At 54.6% G+C, this 21,509-nt stretch overlaps 6 protein-coding genes across 6 annotated transcripts; 4 read left to right on the forward strand and 2 right to left on the reverse strand.

The window, feature by feature from the left end:
- Positions 1–1,256: 1,256 nt before the first annotated feature.
- PG985_005944 (uncharacterized protein) lies at positions 1,257–3,019 on the forward strand (the record flags this gene model as incomplete). The annotated part of the gene is given in 4 exon segments (XM_066825713.1): positions 1,257–2,019; positions 2,036–2,317; positions 2,343–2,411; positions 2,529–3,019. The coding sequence occupies 4 exon segments, from the start codon at positions 1,257–1,259 to the stop codon at positions 3,017–3,019; spliced, it is 1,605 nt and encodes a 534-aa protein (XP_066685320.1).
- Positions 3,020–6,723: 3,704 nt separating this feature from the next.
- PG985_005945 (uncharacterized protein) lies at positions 6,724–8,046 on the forward strand (the record flags this gene model as incomplete). Its single annotated transcript, XM_066825714.1, has 1 exon — positions 6,724–8,046. The coding sequence occupies one exon, from the start codon at positions 6,724–6,726 to the stop codon at positions 8,044–8,046; it is 1,323 nt and encodes a 440-aa protein (XP_066685321.1).
- A 1,001-nt stretch (positions 8,047–9,047) lies between these two features.
- Positions 9,048–11,860, reverse strand: PG985_005946 (sulfate permease; the record flags this gene model as incomplete). The annotated part of the gene is made up of 4 exons (XM_066825715.1): positions 9,048–9,798; positions 9,870–11,314; positions 11,377–11,522; positions 11,581–11,860. The coding sequence occupies 4 exons, from the start codon at positions 11,858–11,860 to the stop codon at positions 9,048–9,050; spliced, it is 2,622 nt and encodes an 873-aa protein (XP_066685322.1).
- Positions 11,861–15,325: 3,465 nt separating this feature from the next.
- Positions 15,326–16,912, forward strand: PG985_005947 (cell cycle arrest BUB2; the record flags this gene model as incomplete). Its single annotated transcript, XM_066825716.1, has 2 exons — positions 15,326–16,680; positions 16,789–16,912. The coding sequence occupies 2 exons, from the start codon at positions 15,326–15,328 to the stop codon at positions 16,910–16,912; spliced, it is 1,479 nt and encodes a 492-aa protein (XP_066685323.1).
- Positions 16,913–17,723: 811 nt separating this feature from the next.
- PG985_005948 (uncharacterized protein) lies at positions 17,724–18,559 on the forward strand (the record flags this gene model as incomplete). Its single annotated transcript, XM_066825717.1, has 3 exons — positions 17,724–17,915; positions 17,986–18,060; positions 18,110–18,559. 3 exons carry the CDS (start codon positions 17,724–17,726, stop codon positions 18,557–18,559), a joined length of 717 nt encoding a protein of 238 aa, XP_066685324.1.
- A 169-nt stretch (positions 18,560–18,728) lies between these two features.
- PG985_005949 (uncharacterized protein) lies at positions 18,729–20,302 on the reverse strand (the record flags this gene model as incomplete). The annotated part of the gene is made up of 2 exons (XM_066825718.1): positions 18,729–20,063; positions 20,123–20,302. 2 exons carry the CDS (start codon positions 20,300–20,302, stop codon positions 18,729–18,731), a joined length of 1,515 nt encoding a protein of 504 aa, XP_066685325.1.
- Positions 20,303–21,509: the final 1,207 nt, after the last annotated feature.

Consider the following 21,509-nt stretch of genomic DNA (forward strand, 5'->3'; position numbering starts at 1 on the left):
TGCCAGCAAACAATCAATCAGGCAACGTCAACTTGGTGAAGCTCTGGCCTGGTCGAGCCGAGTGCCTGCCGCTTACGTACCTGGCCTACTCGCGAAGTAGGATACGTGCGTATGCATGCTCGACTTTGTGTATATGGATGTGTGAAGGTATGCACTAATGTATGAATGTGCAGTTACATACATCATCAATGTGATGTGGGCTGGGCGTGACTTGCTGCATTGATCAATCAGAATCAGGGCACAGGGGAAGCATGGCGGTTCGAGATTATGATATCTACATACTCCACGGAAAGGGCGGAACCCACTGCGTGGTGTCGCTTAGTGCTGCAGTGCTTTGGGGCGATGCTGTTCTCATGCTGTTCTCATTCTGCTCACCATCATCTGGGTGGCGTTTCTTTTTCTTGTCTTTCCTTTTCTTCCTTTCCATATTTCGTCCAATCAGCCAATCAACCGGTCAGCTCTCGAAATGCTTTTGTAGCAAACACAGTGGCTTGCATATCGGTGAGAGGAAGGCTCCACCAATGCGCGTGGGTTTCGAAACGGCATACTCTACGCGTCGCCTTCTGATTTGTCTTGGAAATCAAAGATTGCCTCCCCGTGTTGCTTGTTTGCTCATGTGCCCGATGTTGTCCTCCCCTTGCTGCTTGCTGCCCTTGCTCTTGCCGAAAATGTTCTTTTCTCCAGGCCCTTCTTTCCGTCGACAACCGACCAAAAAGCGGGGCCTCCACCGGTGAGCAACGAGAAATGCCATCTTGCCATTCACGCCATCGTCGCATCGAGCAAGCAGAAAACAGGCATAGCAAGCACGCATGCTCCGTACTCGGTTCTTGCCTGCATATCGTACGCCTCGAACCTTCTGTGACCAGCCGTCCGCCTGCCAAAATCAGATTGATTGGCATCCTCCGTTACTGCGGCAGACTGCCTGCTTTTGCTCTCACATCGCACAGCGGGACGGACTTACCTTGGGGTGTGCTGGCTTCGAGTAGCAGCAAGCAGCAGCAACAGCAGCAGCAGCAGCAGGTCAATCGCGAGGCACAAGTGGGAATGCTGCTTCCTTTTTCTGGGGCGTCCCCAAGCAAAAATAATCTCACCCGCAGTTGGGTTGCAGCAGACCGAGGTAAGGCTCATGATCATGTTGATCCAAAGTACAAACCACTTGGCTAACATCATCTGCCTACTTTATCTTGAGTGAGCCTACCTCTCCAGCGTGACACGAAGTCATATCAGTGCAGTGCATGGGTTATTAGCACTTCGACATGGATTTGACCCCCAAGGCCATCCAAGAGGTTGTACATCCAACCGTGGCCTTCTCACCGGAGCTTGAGGATGGGGCTCTCGACAGCGGTCATGATCCAGCTGAGCTTACGTGGGCCAACTCCCTCCTGAACCCGTGCAATCGGATAGATAGTCTCGATTACCCAAAGGATGTCCTCTGGCGAATCGACGGCTGCGCTGGCCTGGGGACCCAGTATTACGCCATCCCGCTGTTCATCGCTCCGATTCCTCCCATTCGGATGGACGTCTTCATCCCCGAGAGCCAGCCACCTCTGCTCCGCCATCAGCTTGACCTCAACCTGGCCTTCCATACGAAAGACTCGGAGAGACTGTCACGGCTCGCAATCACCAGGCACATAATCCGAACCTTACACCTGTGGGTCGCCACAGAGTTCAAGGACATCAGAGACCTTTGCGGATTCACCGAAGAACGCCGTTCGGCACCCGCCTGGTATTCGAAAACCTGTCACTGGACATCCGCCAGATCCATGTCAAGATCGGTCCAACCACTATCTGGAACGTCAACTGCTGAGCGTGCCGCAGCTGGCGGCGATATGGGGCAAGAGTTTAGGTTCCCGGACGAAGTCGACTTCTTCGATGTGGACGTGGTCAAGGTACTCCATGATAGCGTATGCCTCGCTCGTATCCAAGGACAGCTCTACATCTTCAAGGCTCTCACAAGCGGTGCCAAGTACCTCTATCACGAACTGAAGATATTGAGTAACAACACCGCCACACTCCAATGTGATCCCACGGCCAGTCCACATTGTTAAGAAGACCTGCCATTTCGGGGCGGAGAAAGCGATTGCCGGCTTCACCACAGTGTACCAGCCCAAGGGTAGTTTTCGGGACATCTTACCACAGGCCCGCATCCACGACCAACTGCATGCTGCCAAACAATTCAAGTGGTCCATACAGCTGACCACGGCCATCAAGCATCTACGAGACACGACTGGCACATACTATCCCGATCTCCGGCTTGACAATGTTGTTCTTTCGGCGAATGATGATATCATCATGGTTGATTTCGAGCAGCGAGGGGGTGTGGTGCGAGTTTGCCGCCCCAGAAGTGAACTCGGTCGAGTATGTCCGTCTTGTGGCCGTCCAGGAGCGCATCGCGGAAGATGTGCGTGAAAGTATTTGGACATCTTGAGTGAGTTGGTGTTGAACTACGGATGCCTCGATGACGATCAATACAAAACCCCGAGGATGGGTACAATCTCTCATGGGTTTGTTTCAGCCCAATTGAACAGAAGCTGCAGAGGTCTACATGCTGGGCAGAGTGCTCTGGTGCATCTTCGAAGGCGTTAGCGGCCCACAGAAAGCCGCCATATGGCAGTCGTACCGGCTAGAGTCCGATCTGGAGTTCCCCGAATACCCAGCGGACACCTCCAAGTTGCGAGACCTGATCGACCGCTGTACTCGGGGCCGGCGGGAAACCCTCAGTCGCATGGTACAGCGACAGGAAAGATTTGTGGTTCTCCGCAACCAGCCTGCGACGGAACAGACTCATGACGGAGTTCGGGCCGCCGCCCGCACGTTTTGGGAGGACGAGCTGCAGGTTGCAGAGGACTTCATCGCACTGAGATCAAGAGAGAAGGCGGGCGGTACGTGGAAGGACAACTACTATGACCGTCCTACCGGTCCGAGATCTTGGCCGAGCTGGAACGACTTCGAGAGAAGCTGTGCTGCTGAGAACAACGGCTCAACTGAACGATGGCAATTTATTGCCAGTGTAAAATAGTTTTATTTTATGTCGCTACCTTAAATTCCGAAGATCTTGTTACCTTATCTACCACCAGTGCCATTAACCAATACGATCAAGCTGGGCTGACAAGCAGCAACAACAAGCGCCAGTTCTGTCGGGCTCTTGTATCGACGGTTTGGGTTTACATGATGGCTTTCTTTGCTTTATGTGAACACGCAGGCTCATTTTCGGGACACATAACACACCTTCTACGTGTTCTATGTCTCGACGAGACCAGATGCTATGCCTTCTGCTCACAGTTTTACTTCCTCACTTTTCTCAGAGGGTGGCGCAGAAAGTACACGCGATTCACATGCTGAAGAGGCTCTCCTGAAGCATATCCCATTGTAGGCAGTCTCGTTTGAACACAGTATATGATCACTTCTTCCACATGCTGCGGGCCCTCACGTCCAGCGCGTGTTGTGGAACGAATGGCAGTAGATTGCGAGATGAGTAGCTGTCTCAGTATGTGCTTCTTGTGAGTCCTGTTAAAGCCGCCCCAAAGGAGGAGGTTCAACCACGAATCTCGCGGGTAAGACAACCTTCCCAATTTTCAATGCCATATTGACCTTCTACACCATACTCACTTATGCTCTGCAGTCTCTTTCCCCTCTCTTGCTGGGCTTTATCCGTTTCGGCTTGACAATTCAGTCGCTGAGCCCCCAATGGGCAATCTACATGTGTCCAAAGGTCAATATGACATCCGGCGCAGTCAGACCACTATTTCAAAAGGGCGGCTAGGAATCCGCCTACCTCGTAGCTGCGTACGGCTTCGGATATGTTGGAGTACTATACTCAAGCAAGCCAACCGAGTAAGTGTCTTCTGCATAGCTGAGCCACCCCTGGGAGCTTAATTTAGATTTCCTCCTACACGACTAGTGACTGACTATTTATCTGTTACGATTAAAAGTGTCTATAGTTGAGTCCGCCTTGGCGTGGAGAAGTTCTATGAGGGTGGCCGCCCTGGCCGGATCCTGGGGTCCCAAGCCTGGGGCCTGGCCAGATGGCCATCCGTCCCATATTTCAGACAAACAAGACTATCTGTCAGGTGGCCGCTTCGGGGGCCAAAAACATGGCATAACGTTGTTGGAACTCTGACCGCTTGACTCAGCTTTACAGCTCGGAGTTGTTGGTGCAGTCCCGACATCGCCTGCCTGGACTGCTGTGTTTGACGACCCCAGGGTAATGTAGTTGGTATTTCCACATCATGCATGCCTGTGCATGGCCGGTGATGACGCCAGATAAACCCCGAGTCTTTGATAATCTCCCGGCATGAATCTAGATCGTTCACCACCCTTCCTTCTATGGCCTTTGGCGCAACCATCAGAAGTTCGGTGTCTATCCCGGGAGTCACGGCCCAACATATGTAATTGACGTAGTCACAGGCGCTTAAACAATAACATGCCCAATGGTTTGATAGCAAATCAAACGTCAAGTGTAAGACCGAACCCCATGATGCATCGGCATGTCGACCTCGCTGTATAGCCAATCGGAAACGAGCGTTCTTGGCTGGTCGGGAGCGGACGGGGTTGTTGGCGAACTTGGTTCATCTCGTTATCAACAATCTGCAAGAGTTAGGAGGTTGAGAGGCACATATGCCTAGCTGTCCCTCTCTTCTGCTGTCTTATTAGTTGCAGGATCCCGTTCGGAGGGGTTGCCAGCGGGAGCCTGGCCCACAAGAGGTGCATAGGAGTTATACGCTCCTTTGGAGGTTTCAGCGAGACCCTCTTCATCGAGCTGTTCTGCCTATCCACTATTTCCAGAACGACGAGGATGTTGAGGAAAGCCAACTCTTCAGGTTCCTGATTGGAGAAGCAGAAGATGACCAGGGCTCAGCCTCACGCAGCAACCATGGCACAGACTTTGAGTGGCGGCAAGGATCGCCGAGGACCAGCAGATACACGTGTGGGTAGAAGATGTCATAGAAAGCCATCCAGGGAGGGAGGCAGGGGAGGCAGGCACATGTGAGCAGGACACAACAGGGAAAAAGGCAACAGCAGGGCCGGGCCGGAACCTCAGATGGAGCCTGTTCCGGGCTGGGGGAGAGAAGGTGTATAGTGTGGCTGCTACGTGGTCGCCCTGGGTCGGCTATCACGGACATATAGATGTACACTTCAGACGGGTTGGGTTGCTTTTCGTCCTGTAGGAGGAGCAACCGTAGCCCATTGCATATCTTAGAATGGAATGAAGAAACAATAGAATAGTGTCATGAGAACAGCATTAATGGTGGTAGCAGATGGGGATTTTGGCAAGAGGTGAGAAGAATGAGTATGCGGGCGATTGATGTGAAGTCATCCTATGTCGTCCTATCGCGCTTGTTCGACGACTAGCCGCGACGAGTGAGAGAGTAGTTGGGGTTTGGACCAACAGTTTCTAACATTTTAATGGTTCAGGTGGTGGAAGTGGTAGTGGTCGGTGACACGGCCGTTAGTCTACATCTTAAAGGGTACGGCTATTTTTATCAGGGCGGTACAAAAGCCGGGCAGAGAAACCACGCCTGAGCTGAAGTACCGAAGCGGGGTGGATTGGCTGGTGGGTGCTAGACACCAAAGTACATTAGGTATGTACTTAGGTACCTAATGAATGAACCTGCCTAAGATATTTTGATCCCTCTCTGTAGTAGTACAAAGCCGACACAACACAACACCGTGACTGCAATCTCGGAAAACCGTTGCCTGCCATGGTCCTCGCTCTCATTCTTGGAGGGCTCCAACATGTGTTATCTCCAACTCTCTCGTCATGCCACGAGCGTCCTGAGAATGGGATAGAAAGGGAGTAAAAGCCTCGCCCGGTCACTTTATGGGCCGCGCCAAATGGGGTAGGTCGGCCTCTTATGCGGCCAGGCCAGTGGCTTGGGGGGCCGAAAAACGACGGCCCTTCAGACGCAACGAGCGACAACTGCCTGCTCCCAGCCAAAAGTAGGCCGCATCCAGCGTGGCCCACGGCCTTTATACTGCTCATTCGAGGCCTCAGCAAGGCAGAAATGGGAGGGTTCCAGCAGAAACCCAGTAGGAATGCCGCGTTTAGTCGCTTACCCGCCAATCAGCATCGCCATGGCGAGGGCGCAGGGCGATGCAGCAAGACCCAAGGCTGCAGGGCTGCTGCAGGGCTGAAGCTCGACATGCTCCAAAGGGAAATTCGGCTTCAACGTCGTCACTTAGCCGGGTCGCCAACACCGGAGCTCGACTATTACTCCTGACTCCATCATCGCAACCTCACTAAACATGCCCTCAACAGCTACCGCCAGAATACAACCCTCGGGTTGACTCATTGGCTCTTCGCTCTTCTCCGGTGGTGCACGCGGGACTGCGAAGTCTCTGTTAGTCGGCCAAGATGCGTCTGGTCGATGCAGGCAGGCATTTGCAATGCCCTTCTCTTTCTCCATCAAGAGTCATAGCGGCATCCGAGGCATCGTCGAGATTGGTTCTTGCAGAATATGCATGCCCCCTTTAAGCCAACATGCACCAAGTGGTCCTGTGGTCCGGTCTTTGCACTCCATTCCCATGATATCAGGGGTCTCCCTATAACATCTGCCCAGTATGCTGCTCCCATCTTGCGGATATATATATATATATAGCACTTTGTGTGCCCACCCATATCGGCCAGACAGACTTCTATCCGAGACATCGAGCATCAAGCATTACTTCCTCATGACTCCACCATTGCCAACCGAACGCTTCAGTCAGCTTTCCATCGAGAGTATGCCGCCCACGACCCGAAGCCGGAGCCGCATGCAAGAGCCCGACGACTCGCCTGCAGCGTCCGAACCTGATTCAGAGGAACTCGGCTGCAATGCGAGTGGCATTTGCACCTTTCCCTCAAGGCTCACCTATTCTCTCGATGAACTGGACGAAGGCACGCAGGCTGAGGTCGCCTCAATCATGTTTCACGACCCTCCCAAATGCATCCTGCAGGAATGCGTAGCACGAGAAGAGGGCTTCATCGTCTTTCAAGTTGCCGAACTTGTGCAGCATTCTGTCCGGGCCATCCAGCCAGGGACCAAATGCGACTTTCCTCCTTGCAATTGTGAGGAGCATGCCCGGACCCAACGCCCGTGCCGCCATATGCTCTGGCTGTTTGATCAGATCACGAACCAACTGGTCCCGACACAGAGAACACCGCTCACTTTGACGAAGGGGGGCTATCCTAGCGAGCTAGGGAGTCTTTACGACAGGATTAACGAGTTTCACGCCGATATGATGGCGGAAGCTCTGCACTCACAAGAGCCGGTGGACACCGAAGATGACAACCGTACCAATCCCCATCGAGTCCAAGCCATAAGGGATATGATGGCTTCTCTCGATGCTTCTCCAGTTGACGAGTACCGCCCTGATCTCTTCGCCAATCCTACCAAAGGCAAGAGAGTCATCAAGGCAAGGGATTTGGAAGGCACCATCTTCCGCATGCTGCTTCGAAACGACTCCTTCTTCCAGTACTTCAGGTCATCTCTGAAGTATGACGAACTTCTCAGAAGCCCTCTAAAGAAGCTGCAGTGGCGCATGGAGACTGCAATCGCCAAATTCGACGCTTTTAGGTTGGCACCTGATCGACCTTCTCACGGCAGATTCAAGGATGCCCAGTGGTGTGCTGCACACCTTTCGGATGTTGACAGGCAGATCAAGTCCATCGTCTTGAATAAAGACCACCCCTACACCAATGCAGAATACTACGGAATCATCACTCTGCTGATCCACATGATCCAAGAGGTAATCAACCGCAACGACAACGTTCCCCGGGAGGTCAGGGCCCGACGAAACCTCTACTCTGTCCTGCTTGGTGACAAAGACCGTGATTTTATCACTGGAACCTTGAATGATATCCCGTCTGAGCACCTCTTCCCCTTCACGGCTGAGATCAACGGTATCATCGACACACTCGGCCAACTTGGTTACGGTGCACCAGCCACATACATTGGGAAGCTGCGCAAGATCATTACGCACGCCCGACACTCAAGTGCCCGTAGCCCCAGCGGCTCCAAGCGTCCATCGGGAGGACAGGATAGCAGAGCCAAGCGTATGAAGTAGGGGCTTTTCAAGAGCCGTCACTGAACCGCTGAACTGCCACTCGAGCGATACTCGACACCTCGAAGAGCTGGCTCTTGGCCGGGGGATATGGGGGGATATGGTTCACTTCATCTGTCGATATATTCGTCATTGTTTTGCTTCACCCTTTACTCATCTCATCACCGCTTTCAACTGTCTCTTAATGCCTTTTTTGTCGCTCTTTGGAAGCCTTCTGGAAGCCTTCCTTCATGTTTTCATCTCTTTACACCCGCACTCTGTATCACTGTACACTCAACACATCAAAAGCACATCAAGACCACATTGAACACTGGCTGTCCCAGTCAAAACTTCACAAAATCGAAATTCCCGAAGACTGTATTAGGAACCAAGGCGGCTAGGGCAACCTACTCTCTATATAGATTGAATCATTCACATGCTTTTGTATGAAACCTCAGAGGGCTGAAGCCCACATGGTCACACTTTGTCATTGTCGTCATCATTGCCACTATCATCAATGTCACGGGCATATCACATCGCATTGTAGAAAGCAACGATGCTCGTAACATTTCAAACTACAAATTGCGCGCGACTTCGCCAGTCGCAGGTATATCCATCCCAACCATCCCGCGTTTGGTTTCCAACCCATTCAATCTCTCGCACAATGTACAATTAAAGATGTGCCAAACCCAACCAGACACCTTGGAAGACCATCTGAGGTCGAGTTTCCCATCCCATGATCGATAACCATACACTCCGCGCCACGCCATGCCATGCTAACGATATATATATGTCATATACGAACGCACCAGTCCCCTCTTCTTATCAGGAAGGAGGGGAGGAATTACACTACCTGCCAGAAAGGTATTAAGCGATAAGCAAGTGTCCCACCATGGAACATGAGCACCTAGAACACGCCACCCATCTGGCAGACAGACATCTTCGAACGAAAAATAAAGCAAAAGAAAGCCGTAACTTCATCAAACGAAGAGGCAGCAGGCAACACGTGCGTGCTGGCCCTCCTCTTAGGCCGGCGGTGGTATCGTCGGCTGATCGGGCTGCTGGTGTGGCTGCGGCTGCTGCGGCACGGACGCCGAGGCCTGGCCGCCGCGCGCCTCGACGTTGGCAATGGCGCTCTGCAGCGCGCTCGTCAGGTCGATGTGGAAGAGCGGGCGGTTGAGACCGTGGATGGCGACGCGACGGGGCGTCTGGGGCGACAGGCCGCCGCTGCTGTGGCTGGTGCTGGCGCCCGCGTGCGGCAGCTTGACGATGTTGTTGTCGTCCGAGGCGCTGTCGTTGGGTAGGCTGCTCGTCTTGCCCGGCAGGGGCTCGGCCTCGCCGCGTTCGATCACATCGATGTCGTCGCCGCCGCCGCCGCCGCCGGCCTGCTTGGTGGACCGCCTTCGGTGCAGCGCCGAGATCTCCTTTTCGTTCTCGGCGCGCTCGGCCTGGGCGGCGGCCGACGATTCGCCGCCGATCTCGGCAACGCTGAAGATCGGTTGCCAGCGGTGGTGCAGGCCGTCGGCGCGCTCGGTCGGGTATCCGAAGCCGGCCGAGACGAGGGCGCGCTTGGTCCAGCGGTTGGTGATGCAGGCAATGTGCCAGTCGACCACCTCGGGCGTCGTGTACCGGTCCAGTTGGTTGCGTACGTCGATTAACTGTTGTACCGCCGTCACGTCTACGTTGTTCACTGAACTGAAATCGAGAATGACGGCCTTGAGCACCGGGAGATCGAGGTTTTCGACGTGGCCCTTCTTAGGACCCGGGTCGTTCCATCTGCGAAAGAAAGCATTGTTAGCATAAAGGATATCGATTAGGAATGGGGGCTATGGTTCAAGGCGACTTACGGCCTGTCTCCCGGACGGGCGAAGGTGTCCAACTGCGTCCGTCTGGTGTTGGCAAAGATGTGTGCGGTAAGATGCTCCAGGGTGTGGCCGGCATTCGGGTAGTTGAAACCTTCGGAAAAGCGGTAGATGAAGACACCAGGATGGGGGCTGGCGACATTCACCTCGGGGTTTGTGCCATCTCTGTGATCCACGGGGATGAAGACGTTTCGCGTAGGAGGAGACAGGCTTTTGTCCTTGTCAGCCTGGTCGAAGGTTCCATAGTCTCCGACAACCTTGCTGTCGTGGCCGATGATGTGGTCACCAAGAACGGAGTGGACCTGGACACGCCCGAGGAAGCGACCCTGCGTCCGCAACACGCGGAAGAGGTATACAGCAAAGGCGAAGGCGATGGTCGTGTAGATGCCCGTCTCAATGGTGGTGAAGACGGTGACGATCACACCGGTAAAGAAAATGATGACTTCCCAGGGCGACACGCGCCAGAACCTGTAGACAGTATTGGGCGGCGTGATGAGATCGCCAACAGCGTGGATGATGACAGCCGAAAGCGAGGCGGAGGGGATGTAGAAGAAGACAGCTGGGAGTGCGTAGATTGCCAGCAAGACGACGCAAGCTGTGATGACACCAGCAAAGGGCGTACGCACACCGGCCTTGGACTTGATGGCTGTGCGGCTGAAGGAGCCGGTGGCGGCGAATCCGCCCAGGAACGGGCCAATGCAGTTCGTAACCCCAATGGCCACCATTTCCTGCGAGGGGTTGATGGTGTAGTTGTTGACCCGGCCAAAGGATTTCGAGATGGCAATATGCTCGATAAGGAGTACGATGATGGCGGCCGGCAAGTCCGAGATGAATGATCCGATGATCTCGGCGTTGATCGTGGGCACCTTGGCGTGTTGGAAACCTCGCGGGACGACGCCCAAGATCTTGAACTTGGGGTTCTGTCGGTGGTGCATGTTGACAAGCCAGCTGATCATGGTGTACAGCAAGATGACGAAGACGGTGCGCAGTGTCGATATGAAAAACCACATCTTCTGACGGGAGGGGTTCTTCTTCGCCGCGGTATTGCACGCGATGCGAATTCCGTACAGCATGGCCAGTGCCGTCAGCCCCATGGCCGCATCGAGTTTCGTGCGGGGGAGGCCTTTCAGGGTATTGATGATGACCATGTAGGTTGCGTCTCTAGTCGAGAAGCCATCAATGCCCATCATGCCGGGAACCTGGCCAGCTGCGATGTTGATGGCGGATCCCGTCATGAAGGCAGCCAACGATACCAGGGGGATGATCTCGACGATCCAGCCCCAGCGAATCAGGCCTATGAAGAGCACCACGGCACCTGCGATGATGGCCAGAGCCTGTGCAATGACCCAGGGCTCATCCTTATACTGCGGAAACTTATCAATGGCACTGAGCACAACATTGCCGGATACAGTGGACATGACAGCAACGGGCTGTGAAGGGCGGTTAGTAAGATGGCCACTGATAAGAAGTTTGTGAGGGGTGTACTACTTACACCAATAGTGATATCCTTGGACGTTGCAAAGAACCAGTAGATCAGAACGCCCATGAACGAAGAGTACAGGCCGAATTCGACGGGGAGCTGCGCAAGTTTAGCATAGGCCATTCCCTGCGGAACGACGACAGCGCCGATCGTGATGCCTGGATTCGGGTCAGTTCCTCATGTTCTCCTGAATGCAACACCAAAGTGGGCACATACCTGCTACGAGATCGCCGATGAGCCATTGTACGTTGTAAAAGGGAATCCAGTAGAGGAAGGGGAAGAGCGACTTGATGTATGCGAGGACCTCGTCACCGGTGGGCACCAGCTCCGACAACCACTCTACAGACGTAGGCTGCTCTTCGACGAATGAGTCTGTTGTCTGAGTGGAGAATACCGACTCACCCCTGGTGACATCGTCTCGGGCGCTCTCGGGGGCGTCAAGCTTGATGCCCAGGACCTTGGCCAGGCCGTGGCCTATAGATGCGGCTGCAGGCATGATGAAGAACCCGGGGACCTGTGACACAGAAGGACACAGAGAAAGCACCTTGCTTCTGTCGGACGATAAAGGGAGATGCCGCGTGTCTTATGGTGTTGCAACACGCGAGGCCCCAGCCTGGAGCTGAGATGGATCTTTGGGGTATCCGGCCAGGGTTGGAGTGATGATGTCCCGATCTGGAATGAAATAGCTGAGCGACCCGGGTGTGTGGTCGATAGTGCCACGCGCGTGGCTTGGGGTTAGGGGGCAGAGAAGCTTGGTGAGCTTGTTTGAGATGCAGATGCGGTCGTTCGCTAATGACGCCGAGCTGAGCCGAGCTGAGGTATCAAGATGGGATGATAGCGGTAGGCTCGTTGCTTCTTCGGGTAAGAGTTGCCTAGACCTCGATGGATGCCCAAGAGGTGTGGAAGACGTGATGCGACCTTGTCGATGAGCACAGCAGTAGTGTGGAAGACGCAATAGCACGTGCTAATACAGAAGCTGAGAGAGACGAAGAGGTCGTGGCGGTTGGTCGGTTGATTGGTCGGTTGGATGTATCTGGCTATTGCCGTAACAGGAGCCTCTATCTAATAAGAAGGCAGTATCTGGGGCGTAGGACTGGCAGCGGCCGAGGCTTGAACAGAACCAACTTGCAAAGCGGAGAAAAGGGCGAAGGTATCTTGCGCGGGCGTTTGAAGGCCTTGATCTGAAGAAGTAGACAGAGTTTCCGAAGCTCACTAGTAAGCTTCTTATTAGTATTGTGGTTGTTATGGCCGACTACTGGGGCGGCCGGGAGAAGCTGAAGCTGATTGGCCCGTCACAACTAAGATCGAGGATCGCCACGACTTAACCAACTCAGAAAATGGAGGCTCCGGTCTGCCAGGCAAAAAGGCTGGGATGTCGGTGTCGTAAAAATAGGCCCGTTCTCGCTCCTGCTCTGGATGATATAGCTGAGGGGGAAATGTCCTCGGGGGGCCGTACGGGGTAGGGGATCACGACACTCCAAGGCTCTGCTGCAACCACGGCCTGCTCACTTTTTCCAGCTGCACACATATAAGTGTTTGTAAGCTTGTGCAGTACTTGTAGTATATCAGGTACCCCGTACCAAGAAGGGCGTTTCCACAGTTCGGTCTTACCCACCCTTGCAGGATTGAACAATGGATAAAATTAATGGTTCGTTGGGTGTCAGAGCCTGCCATTGCGCAATCGCATCCCCATGCAGTCCCAAGGGCCAAGGCTTAGTGGCTATCGTAGACCTTTCCCAAGACTGTAGTATATTTCTCATCAACCGAGAAACCTGCCATTGAACGGGCCTGCCCCATTAGAAAACGACGCACACCAAAGGGCAAAGACGTGTGATCGAGCAAGATAGTAATTGGTCGGGCTGGGCAGCCCGTTCAACCCCGTCCAGAAGCAGCCGACCGTCCCATGCCTCTGCCATGCCTACCGTACATGCCCCAGCTCCAGGGCCGACTTTTGTCAAGGGCAGGCATCGATATCCGAGGGAAGATGGATGGATCCCCTTGCCTCTCTAATGGGATGGATGGGGAACCCAACCAACTTTAGATGAGATCAGACCGTCGTCATGAATAGCGGTGCGAGAGATAAGTAAAGTCGGCCGCCAAACACTCGCTCGGGGGAACCAAATTCTAACGGCAGGCAGCTCTGCCTGCTCGGAAGGTTGTATACCCAGAGCTCCGAATTTCAGACCTTTGCCCTCTGTCTTTTTCCTTCTTCCTTCTTCTTTCTCTTTGCGTTCCTCGGAGCTTGTGTGCTCGAAAGTGGACAGCATCGATGATCGTCTGCAGACTCTGCCCTGGATACGGCAGGACATTACATGGTCGATTTCGGTACGTACTTACATACACTGACTGGCAGCTTTCCATCAAATGCTCCGGGGGATGGGACTGGAGGGGGCCAGCTCCAGCCTAGTTCGGCATCCGCCTTGGAGGCGAGGAGGGACAGGGCGGCAGCGGGTCCCCGTAAACTTGAGGTGGGAGGGTGGCACCTCAACGGGCGGGGTCACGGGCCATCTCCTGACCCAAGCGTGATGTCGCAAGAAAAATGCAAATGATGCCATCGACTAATACGTGGTACCAGCATGATACTATGCTCGGGCTATCATGTAGTGCGCCCCTTCGGCACAATTTCGACAACGCCTGTCGTGACGTACCGGAGCTGCCTCAGTCCCTTTTAGGTCCCCTTTAGAGTGTCCCAAGTGGATGGCTCGCCCAAGACTCCGCTGCCCATGGAGTCATGAGCGTATGAGACTAGGAAGCAAGTGGTTCGAAAGCATTGTGCGGCCACATCAGGCCAGAAGGTATTGGTACGTCCAGTCCGTTGTCGCCTAGCCTGCTCCTGGGTATGGATGCGACCTCGAGCAAGTACTGTACATACACACCTGCTGAGGCGATGGTGGTAGAAGGCATCCGGCAGACTGGGCACGCTGGCTGGGCAGACGGAGAGACGGCTGTGCTGCTGCGTGCGGTTGCTGTTGGCTGTCCTTGACTCTCTTGACAGTAAGATGCCCTCGCCCAAAAATCTCTACCCGCTCCACTCGCCTGCCAGTAGCCCCGGAGCTAGATGAGTAAGGCGATCTCTAAAACAGATCTGTACCCAAGCTGCCAGGCACGGCCGCCAGAGCCGTGAAAGAAATGCACTGGGCCATCTCGATTGCATTGCGGGCATATTTCATATTTGCCGGAGCCATCGTCCTTTACATATCTAGTTTTGTCGCTGCCTGTCCGTTGCTACTGTACGTTGGCCAGGAACAGAGGCTTCTGATTCGACAGACGCCTGGTGGTGGTCAATAAGATATGTACATTATGTACATACGGATACCTCTGACCTGCCCAACCCGGAATGAACCCTCTACATACTGTACCACGAGGCATGAACCAGAAGGAGGTGCCTGCGGGGCGCGCGGGCGCAGGCGCTTTCCCCTGACAAACCATCTTTGTCTTTCCATTGATTGATTGACGGGGGACAACGGACAAAACTACCTACATACAGAATCATGATTGACCGTTTTTTTTTTTTTTTTCTTATATCGCCAAACTCGTCGGGGAGCGGGCAAGTCGAGCTGGCCATGAGATGAAAGTTGCAGAAGTTGAGGTGAGCCAACACGAGAAAGCGCGTCTTTTTGAAGCCAGGTAATTTTAAAGAGAGGCAGGCAGAGAAGGCAGGCAAGAGAGCTGTTTAAGGCCCGTCCGTGTAAACACAACAAACTCCTAGCCGGCCAACCAGGTTGCTAGCTTCCAGCCTCCCACTTTCAAACAATACCATACGCTTTGCTTTGCTTTGCTCTGCTCTGCTTTGCGCCGAGAAAGTGACACGACACCGTAGATCAATTGAGGGCAACCAGCGACGACATGTCTTGAAATGACCAATGCCATCGTCCCCCACATTGGAATTGGAACAGGAACAGCATCACTATAAGCTGCGCCCCCCAAAGCCCGTCCCCCGCCTCGACTGCTCCCCTCCACGATGCCGAGCCCAACTCGCGATTCCTCCTCCTTCCCGACCCTGGCGCCGCATCTCGTCACTGAGATCAGCGCCCCACCATCGCCGCGCACCCATCGTGCTCTGCGCAAGCTGCAGTCGGCGCACAACCTCGGCGCCGCCGCGCGCACCACGGCGCAACCCTCCCTCATCTCCCAGCAGCGCCTGCTTCACCAGGAGCGCAATGCCTCCCCCACGCGCAGGCAACCCTCCACCCGATCTCCCCAGAGGAACCGCGCCAACAGCGATGCCGCCTCGCCCGGAAACCTCCAACCCGCCATGTCGCTCAATCGAAAGCGCTCCGCCCTGAGCAGGACCTCGGCCGCCGCCGATAACATGTCGCTCGAGCGCCTGATACGCGAGGGTCCCCCGGATGGCGACGTCAAGGGCGCCCTGGAGAGCACGCGACTGAAGGTGCTAGACCAGGGCATCAAGGCCGATACCGACGGCATGGTAAGAGACTACAATGGATTCGATTACTTTTATGCTAATCATCATGTCGCCAAACCACAGTCCTCGGTCCGCATATACGTCTGGCTCATACTGCTGGATGCCCCGGTCATGGGCACGGATGAGTATCTGTCGCTCATCCACCGCGGCGCCTCGCCTGCCTACTCCAAGATCCGCAACGACACCTTCCGAACCTTGACTACCGATCCCCTCTTCCGCCGGCGCGTCAGCGAGGCGAGCCTGATCCGGCTGCTCAATGCCATTGCCTGGAAGATGCACGACTCGCGCGAGGTGCGTCGGCCGGCCAGCAGCCGCCAATCGCTGCCGGCCACCGACAGCCGCCCCGGGAGCCGCCCCGGGAGCCGCCCCGGCAGTTCCCGTACCGACATCTCCATGACGTCGGCCTCTTCGCCGCTCGCCGGCGGTCGCACCAGCCGGTCCCGCGCCCTGACCCTGACCGACAGCTCCGAGACCAGCGTGGCCGAGTACTCATCGGGCACCTACGTGCAGGGCATGAACGTGCTGGCCGCGCCGTTTCTGTACGCCGCCCGCAGCGAGGCCGAGGCCTTTGTGGCCTTCGACCGCCTGCTCACCAAGGAGTGCCCCGCTTACATCCGCGGCGCCATGGTCGGCGTGCACAAGGGCCTCGCCCTCGTCGACAAGGTTCTCGCCATCGTCGACGCCCGCTTGCACATCTACCTCGTCTCCAAGGGCCTGTCGGCCGAGATCTACGCGTTCCCCTCGGTCCTCACGCTGTGTGCCTGCACGCCGCCGCTGCCAGAGGTGCTGCGACTGTGGGATTTCCTGTTCGCCTACGGGCCGCACCTCAACATTCTGTGCATCGTTGCCCAGCTCATCATGATGCGGAACGATCTGCTTGGTTCTAACAAGTAAGTGAATAATTACGGCGGGTTGCTGGTTGCTATCGCACACGGTGACTCGCCGCCCATCGGAAACACCGTAAAACAGGGGCCGAGCTAATACGTGGCCCATAACAGCCCCAACAAGCTTCTACGGTCATTCCCGTCCTTGCACGCGGACCAGATCAAACGGACCGCCTTGGCCATCGTCAAAATGATACCCGACGACATCTACGCCGAGATCGTGACCCACGCTCTATGAAGAGAGTCTACAAGTGCAAAGCTTGTGAGGCCTATGACTTGATGACGAAAAACAAAAAACAGAGACGAGAGCTCCGAGAAGGGGGACTCCAGCACACACACACACACACGATTACGAGGCAGGGGTACGTGGGCAATCAACGGAGGCAGTCAGTCTATAGTGTACAATATTGTGTTTTGCATTGCCGCCGGTTCACGTTCAAGGGGTGGATTTGCCACCCTAGGGAGGGGGGGTTAAAGGAAGGGAAGGGGATACGATGACACTAATGAATGACATGACGAGGCTTATGTATGTACCATGATTGATTAATGAAAAAGGGGGTGGGTAGGCTGGAACAACTGGGTACATATTAGATTCTCGGGCCATGTGTCTGTCTCCCTTATGAGTATTATACATGTATGGGTAGTCCTCAGCGCGGGCTTGTATCGGAAAACAAGGGATTCGAACACTATTGTTTTGAAGTGAAACATCTCCCCCCCCCCTCCAGGGACTGCATGTTCAAACATTGTGATATGACAGTACCATCGTGTCGAATTCCATTTGCCTGCTCCTCTCGTAGAAGAAATACGGCTGCACGGTGACACGTTTGGAGTATATATCATCATCGGTTGTCATTGTAATGTATGTTGTATATCACCATCTACCTCTATCAAGTTTGTTCTCTCTATGCTATTCTGTTGATCTATAACATCGCCTCCAAACCCGCGAACTTTTCTATCGTCAAGAAAACAACAACAAGACTAGGCTCTAAAATTCTTCGACCAAACAAGCAAAAATTTCCGTACCGAGTACCAATTCCCCTACAGCCACAATGCGTCTCTCGGCTATGTTCGTTGTGCAGTCCATCAGCGGCCTGGTGGCTGCCATGGAAAAATACGCGCCGCTGCCCAACGTCACTCTCCATCAAAGACAGGCGACGGGCTGCGAAGGGACGTACGGCGCGGGCGCACAGTTCTGCGGTGGAGCAAGCAGCAGATTCTGCTTCAAGCCCAATCTTGGCCAGGTCCGCCCCCGTCATTGGAACAGGCGACGACGCTCTTGTGGGAGACACCCATAACTGACATAGGCTGTAGACTTGCTGCCCCGACAACGGCTACTGCGACAAGGGCTTTTATTGTGCCCCAGTGGCCAAATATTGCTGCGCCGAGGTGAGATGAGTTTTCCAGTATCCGGGGGAGCACTGAGTTGCTAACGTAGCGATCCTGTACACAGGGCGAAGATCTGGTGACGTGTGCTCGCAACGCTGGCTTCGTACTTCCGGCTTCCTTGGCATGCTCGACGGCGGGGTATGCCAGCGCCGGCCTAACCACCGGGGTCACAGCGGTGACTCCGTCCTTGCCGCCGAGTCCTACCGATATCCCTCCCAACTTTGGCGTCGTGACCACGGCGGACGTGGCTAGCGTGCAGACAGTAGACGAACAGTCGGTGACGGCTCCTGAACCAAATGGGGGCGACGGGTTCACAGCGCCCACCACCATATTCGCCGGCACCAGTAACTTTGATGTACCAAGTGCCACCACGATCTCGAACGCCACCACCACTCCGTATATACAGGTATCCGCTGCAGGAAGACATGCAATGGCCAGGTTTGGAACCTCGGCTCTAGTGTGGATTTCTGTGGCGCTCGGGGTTCGAGTCGTGGCCTAAAGATATCCGCGGAGTCCGTGAAAACGCACCTTGCGATGCCACAATGTAAAACGATTGGATAATAGCAAAATAATGGATCTTTTAACCTGGACCCCATAATGCCCGAGCTTCGAGCAGCTCTCAACCAATTGGTATATATTTGTAATTTTCCGAATTCTGATTGCTCTTCTCAGTAAGCTGGGCATCCTTCTTGGGCCCGTTGAAAGGCACCCGCGAAGAAGTCTTGCATCGCGACGTAGTGGTAGAGAATGCCACCGAGTACGGCAACGTGCCATAGGTTGTGGGCATTTCCAAAGTAATCGAAAGCTCCGGGGCACCAGCGTTCTGGAACCTTGCTTGCGTAGATGCAAGCACCGAGAACGTATACGCTAAGGGACTTGACCAAGTTGGAGCCGGTATAGAACTCCCAAGCCCACTCGGGACCTCGGGTGAGGATGATTTGGAATACTGGGAGGAAACCAGTCGCACCAAGTCCAACGAAAAACCCGACGCGCAACCACGCCATGTCGGATCGGTTGAAGAAGGGGTGCCATGGCATGACAACACCCAGAATCCCAAGGGCGCCAGTAGCCACAATGTACGTCCAGCGACTGATCGGTTCACAGTAAAAGGCCGTATACTCCGTCGTCATGATCGAGGCCGCGATCAACAGGGCGATGCCTGTATAATCAACGCATGCGAATCGTTCGAGCAGTGTTTGGTCGGCCACGCAGTTCATCGTATGCCATATTGTACTGCAAACGAGGCACTTGCAAGCCGCAAAGAAGAAGATGGCCGCGATGAAGACGTCGGTATTGGAGCTGAGAGAGAAGTTGGGCGATGTTGGGTAGAAGTAGAAGGCGATGGCGAGGACCAAGACGAGGCCCAACGCGTGGGTCCAGATGTTGACGCTCTCGTTGGAAAAGTTGAACATGGAGCGAACACAGCCCAGCTTGGTTTCGCTGAAGCGATATCCCTTGAGGATGTGGGGGTTGACTCTCCAAGGAACGGGTAGTTCTTCGTATTTCAGAAGGCCGTGCCTTGCGCGGGCAACGGCGTGCTGCACATGCTCTTCCACGGACTCGGCGGCACGCTTTGCTCTTTCGATGCCTTCGTCTACCACGCCTCGCGCACGCTCGAGCCCCTCGTCGACAACGCGGCGACCCTCGTCCATCAGACTGCCCGCGGCCCCAGCAGCGTTGGCCAGTCCCTTGTCTCGGAACTTCAGCGCTCGTGTTTCGTAGTCGGTGAGCATGGCGTCCATTAGTTCGATGCCGACTTTGGCCTTCTCATTGACAGACTCGGCCGCTACCAGGGCTCCATGGTACCTGGCATCTAACGTTTCGACCATGACTTGCAGCCTCTTCCGTCCTGCGCCGATCACCTCTTCCGAGACCTGTGAACATCTTGCGCGTACTGTCTGTAAAGTCGCATATGCTCTTGATATGCTTCCGTCAAATGTGCCCTCTCCAAAACTTTCCAGATACTCCAGGCGTCTTTCCAGCTCCGACAGGAATAAGTCGACCTGGCGGCAGTCAGCACCTAAGCATTCCACAAGTTATACCACAACGCGGATCCACAAACCTTTAGTAGCAACCCCTCTTCGCCGTCCATGATGTGGTTGACTATCGATTTGCGCCTGGGAATAAAGAACGAGTGTCGTCTGCGTTGACGGGGCGCAATGTCGCCGGAGGGAAGGGCGGAAGATGTAGCCTCGGCTGGGTCCTCAGAAGCGCCTAAAGCGAAGGTCGATGTGCAGGCCATGGCTATGGCGGTGGGGGGAAATGTGAGATGCAGATCGAGAAGCACGGGAGATGGGGTGCAGCGGTCTATCTTATGTGTGTACCGAAGGGCCAAGGCGGGTTAACCGTCACTGCCACGGGCGGACAAGCCCAATACAGAGCGAGTATGCGGAGTTTGTATACGTCAATTCGTTGTGCCGTAGTGCCGATGGATTGGCGCCGGGGAATTTGTGCCGGTGGTGGTTGGTTGGTGACGTCTCGTGTGTGCAACGGGCCTTGGTGCTGCTTGCCAGAGGACCAATAAGACGAACGGGACAGGCGGGTGCTGGTCTTGTTCTGGCGTTGCGGGAGGATGTCAGGAGGAAAGAAAAGGAAAAGCCAAAAGCAACCACGGGGTCCAGTCGCCCTGATTCACATGCATAAGTAAGGCAAGGCAAATAATAACAAATCCAAGCACCACCTGCTGGGCATGAGAGGGCCAATTGGTTGGCGGGGGCAAACTATCTCAGTCTCTCAGTGTTTCGTAGTGGGGTCTCGGAGCTGTCGGATTCAAGCAGAGATTGGTGGTTCAAACTCAACAATTTCAATGCGGTGGGTGAGATGTCCTTTTTGCGGCAGCAACACCGAGTCTACAGGCACCTGCAGCAGTGGAAAAATAGTCCAGACAGCAGGCGCATGTGTACATGCTGATTTCTACATCACGGATATAGACCTATATGTAGATATATGAACGTCGGTCGGGATATCGGAGAAGCCTCAAGTGCAAGCCTCATTCCAAGCCAGAAGGATGGAAGCCAAATGCAAATGTCGACTCTTCAATTTGATTGATGTTCGAAATTGTCTAGTTCCTGGTACGGTTAGCGCTTAATGTGGAGACCCACTGTCCTTTGACCCCAACTGCGCTTTTGGGTAGTACCCCGGTCTATCAATACCTAAAAGACAGCACCAATCAGCAAACAGCCCCGCTCTCCACAGGCAAAAGTAAAGCTTAGTAACCAGCCGAATCACTCATGAGTGTCCGACGTTCAGTTGATGCTGGGAGCTGCATCGACACTCTACATCGGCGTTTTGGTTCATCTTAGCCGAAGGAAACACTTGCCGCTTCTCAATTTCGACTGCAACGCGACTTCCATGGTTCCCATCTGGAGAATAATCTTGTCGGTGCCCACGTCGAACATCTCCTGAATCCAACCACGGCAAACCGCCTTCACCGACGCCTCTTCCTCCGG

The sequence above is a fragment of the Apiospora marii genome (assembly GCF_038362585.1).
Source record: "Apiospora marii strain CBS 49790 chromosome Unknown utg000004l_segment0_segment0, whole genome shotgun sequence".
Taxonomy (NCBI): Eukaryota; Fungi; Ascomycota; class Sordariomycetes; order Amphisphaeriales; family Apiosporaceae; genus Apiospora; species Apiospora marii.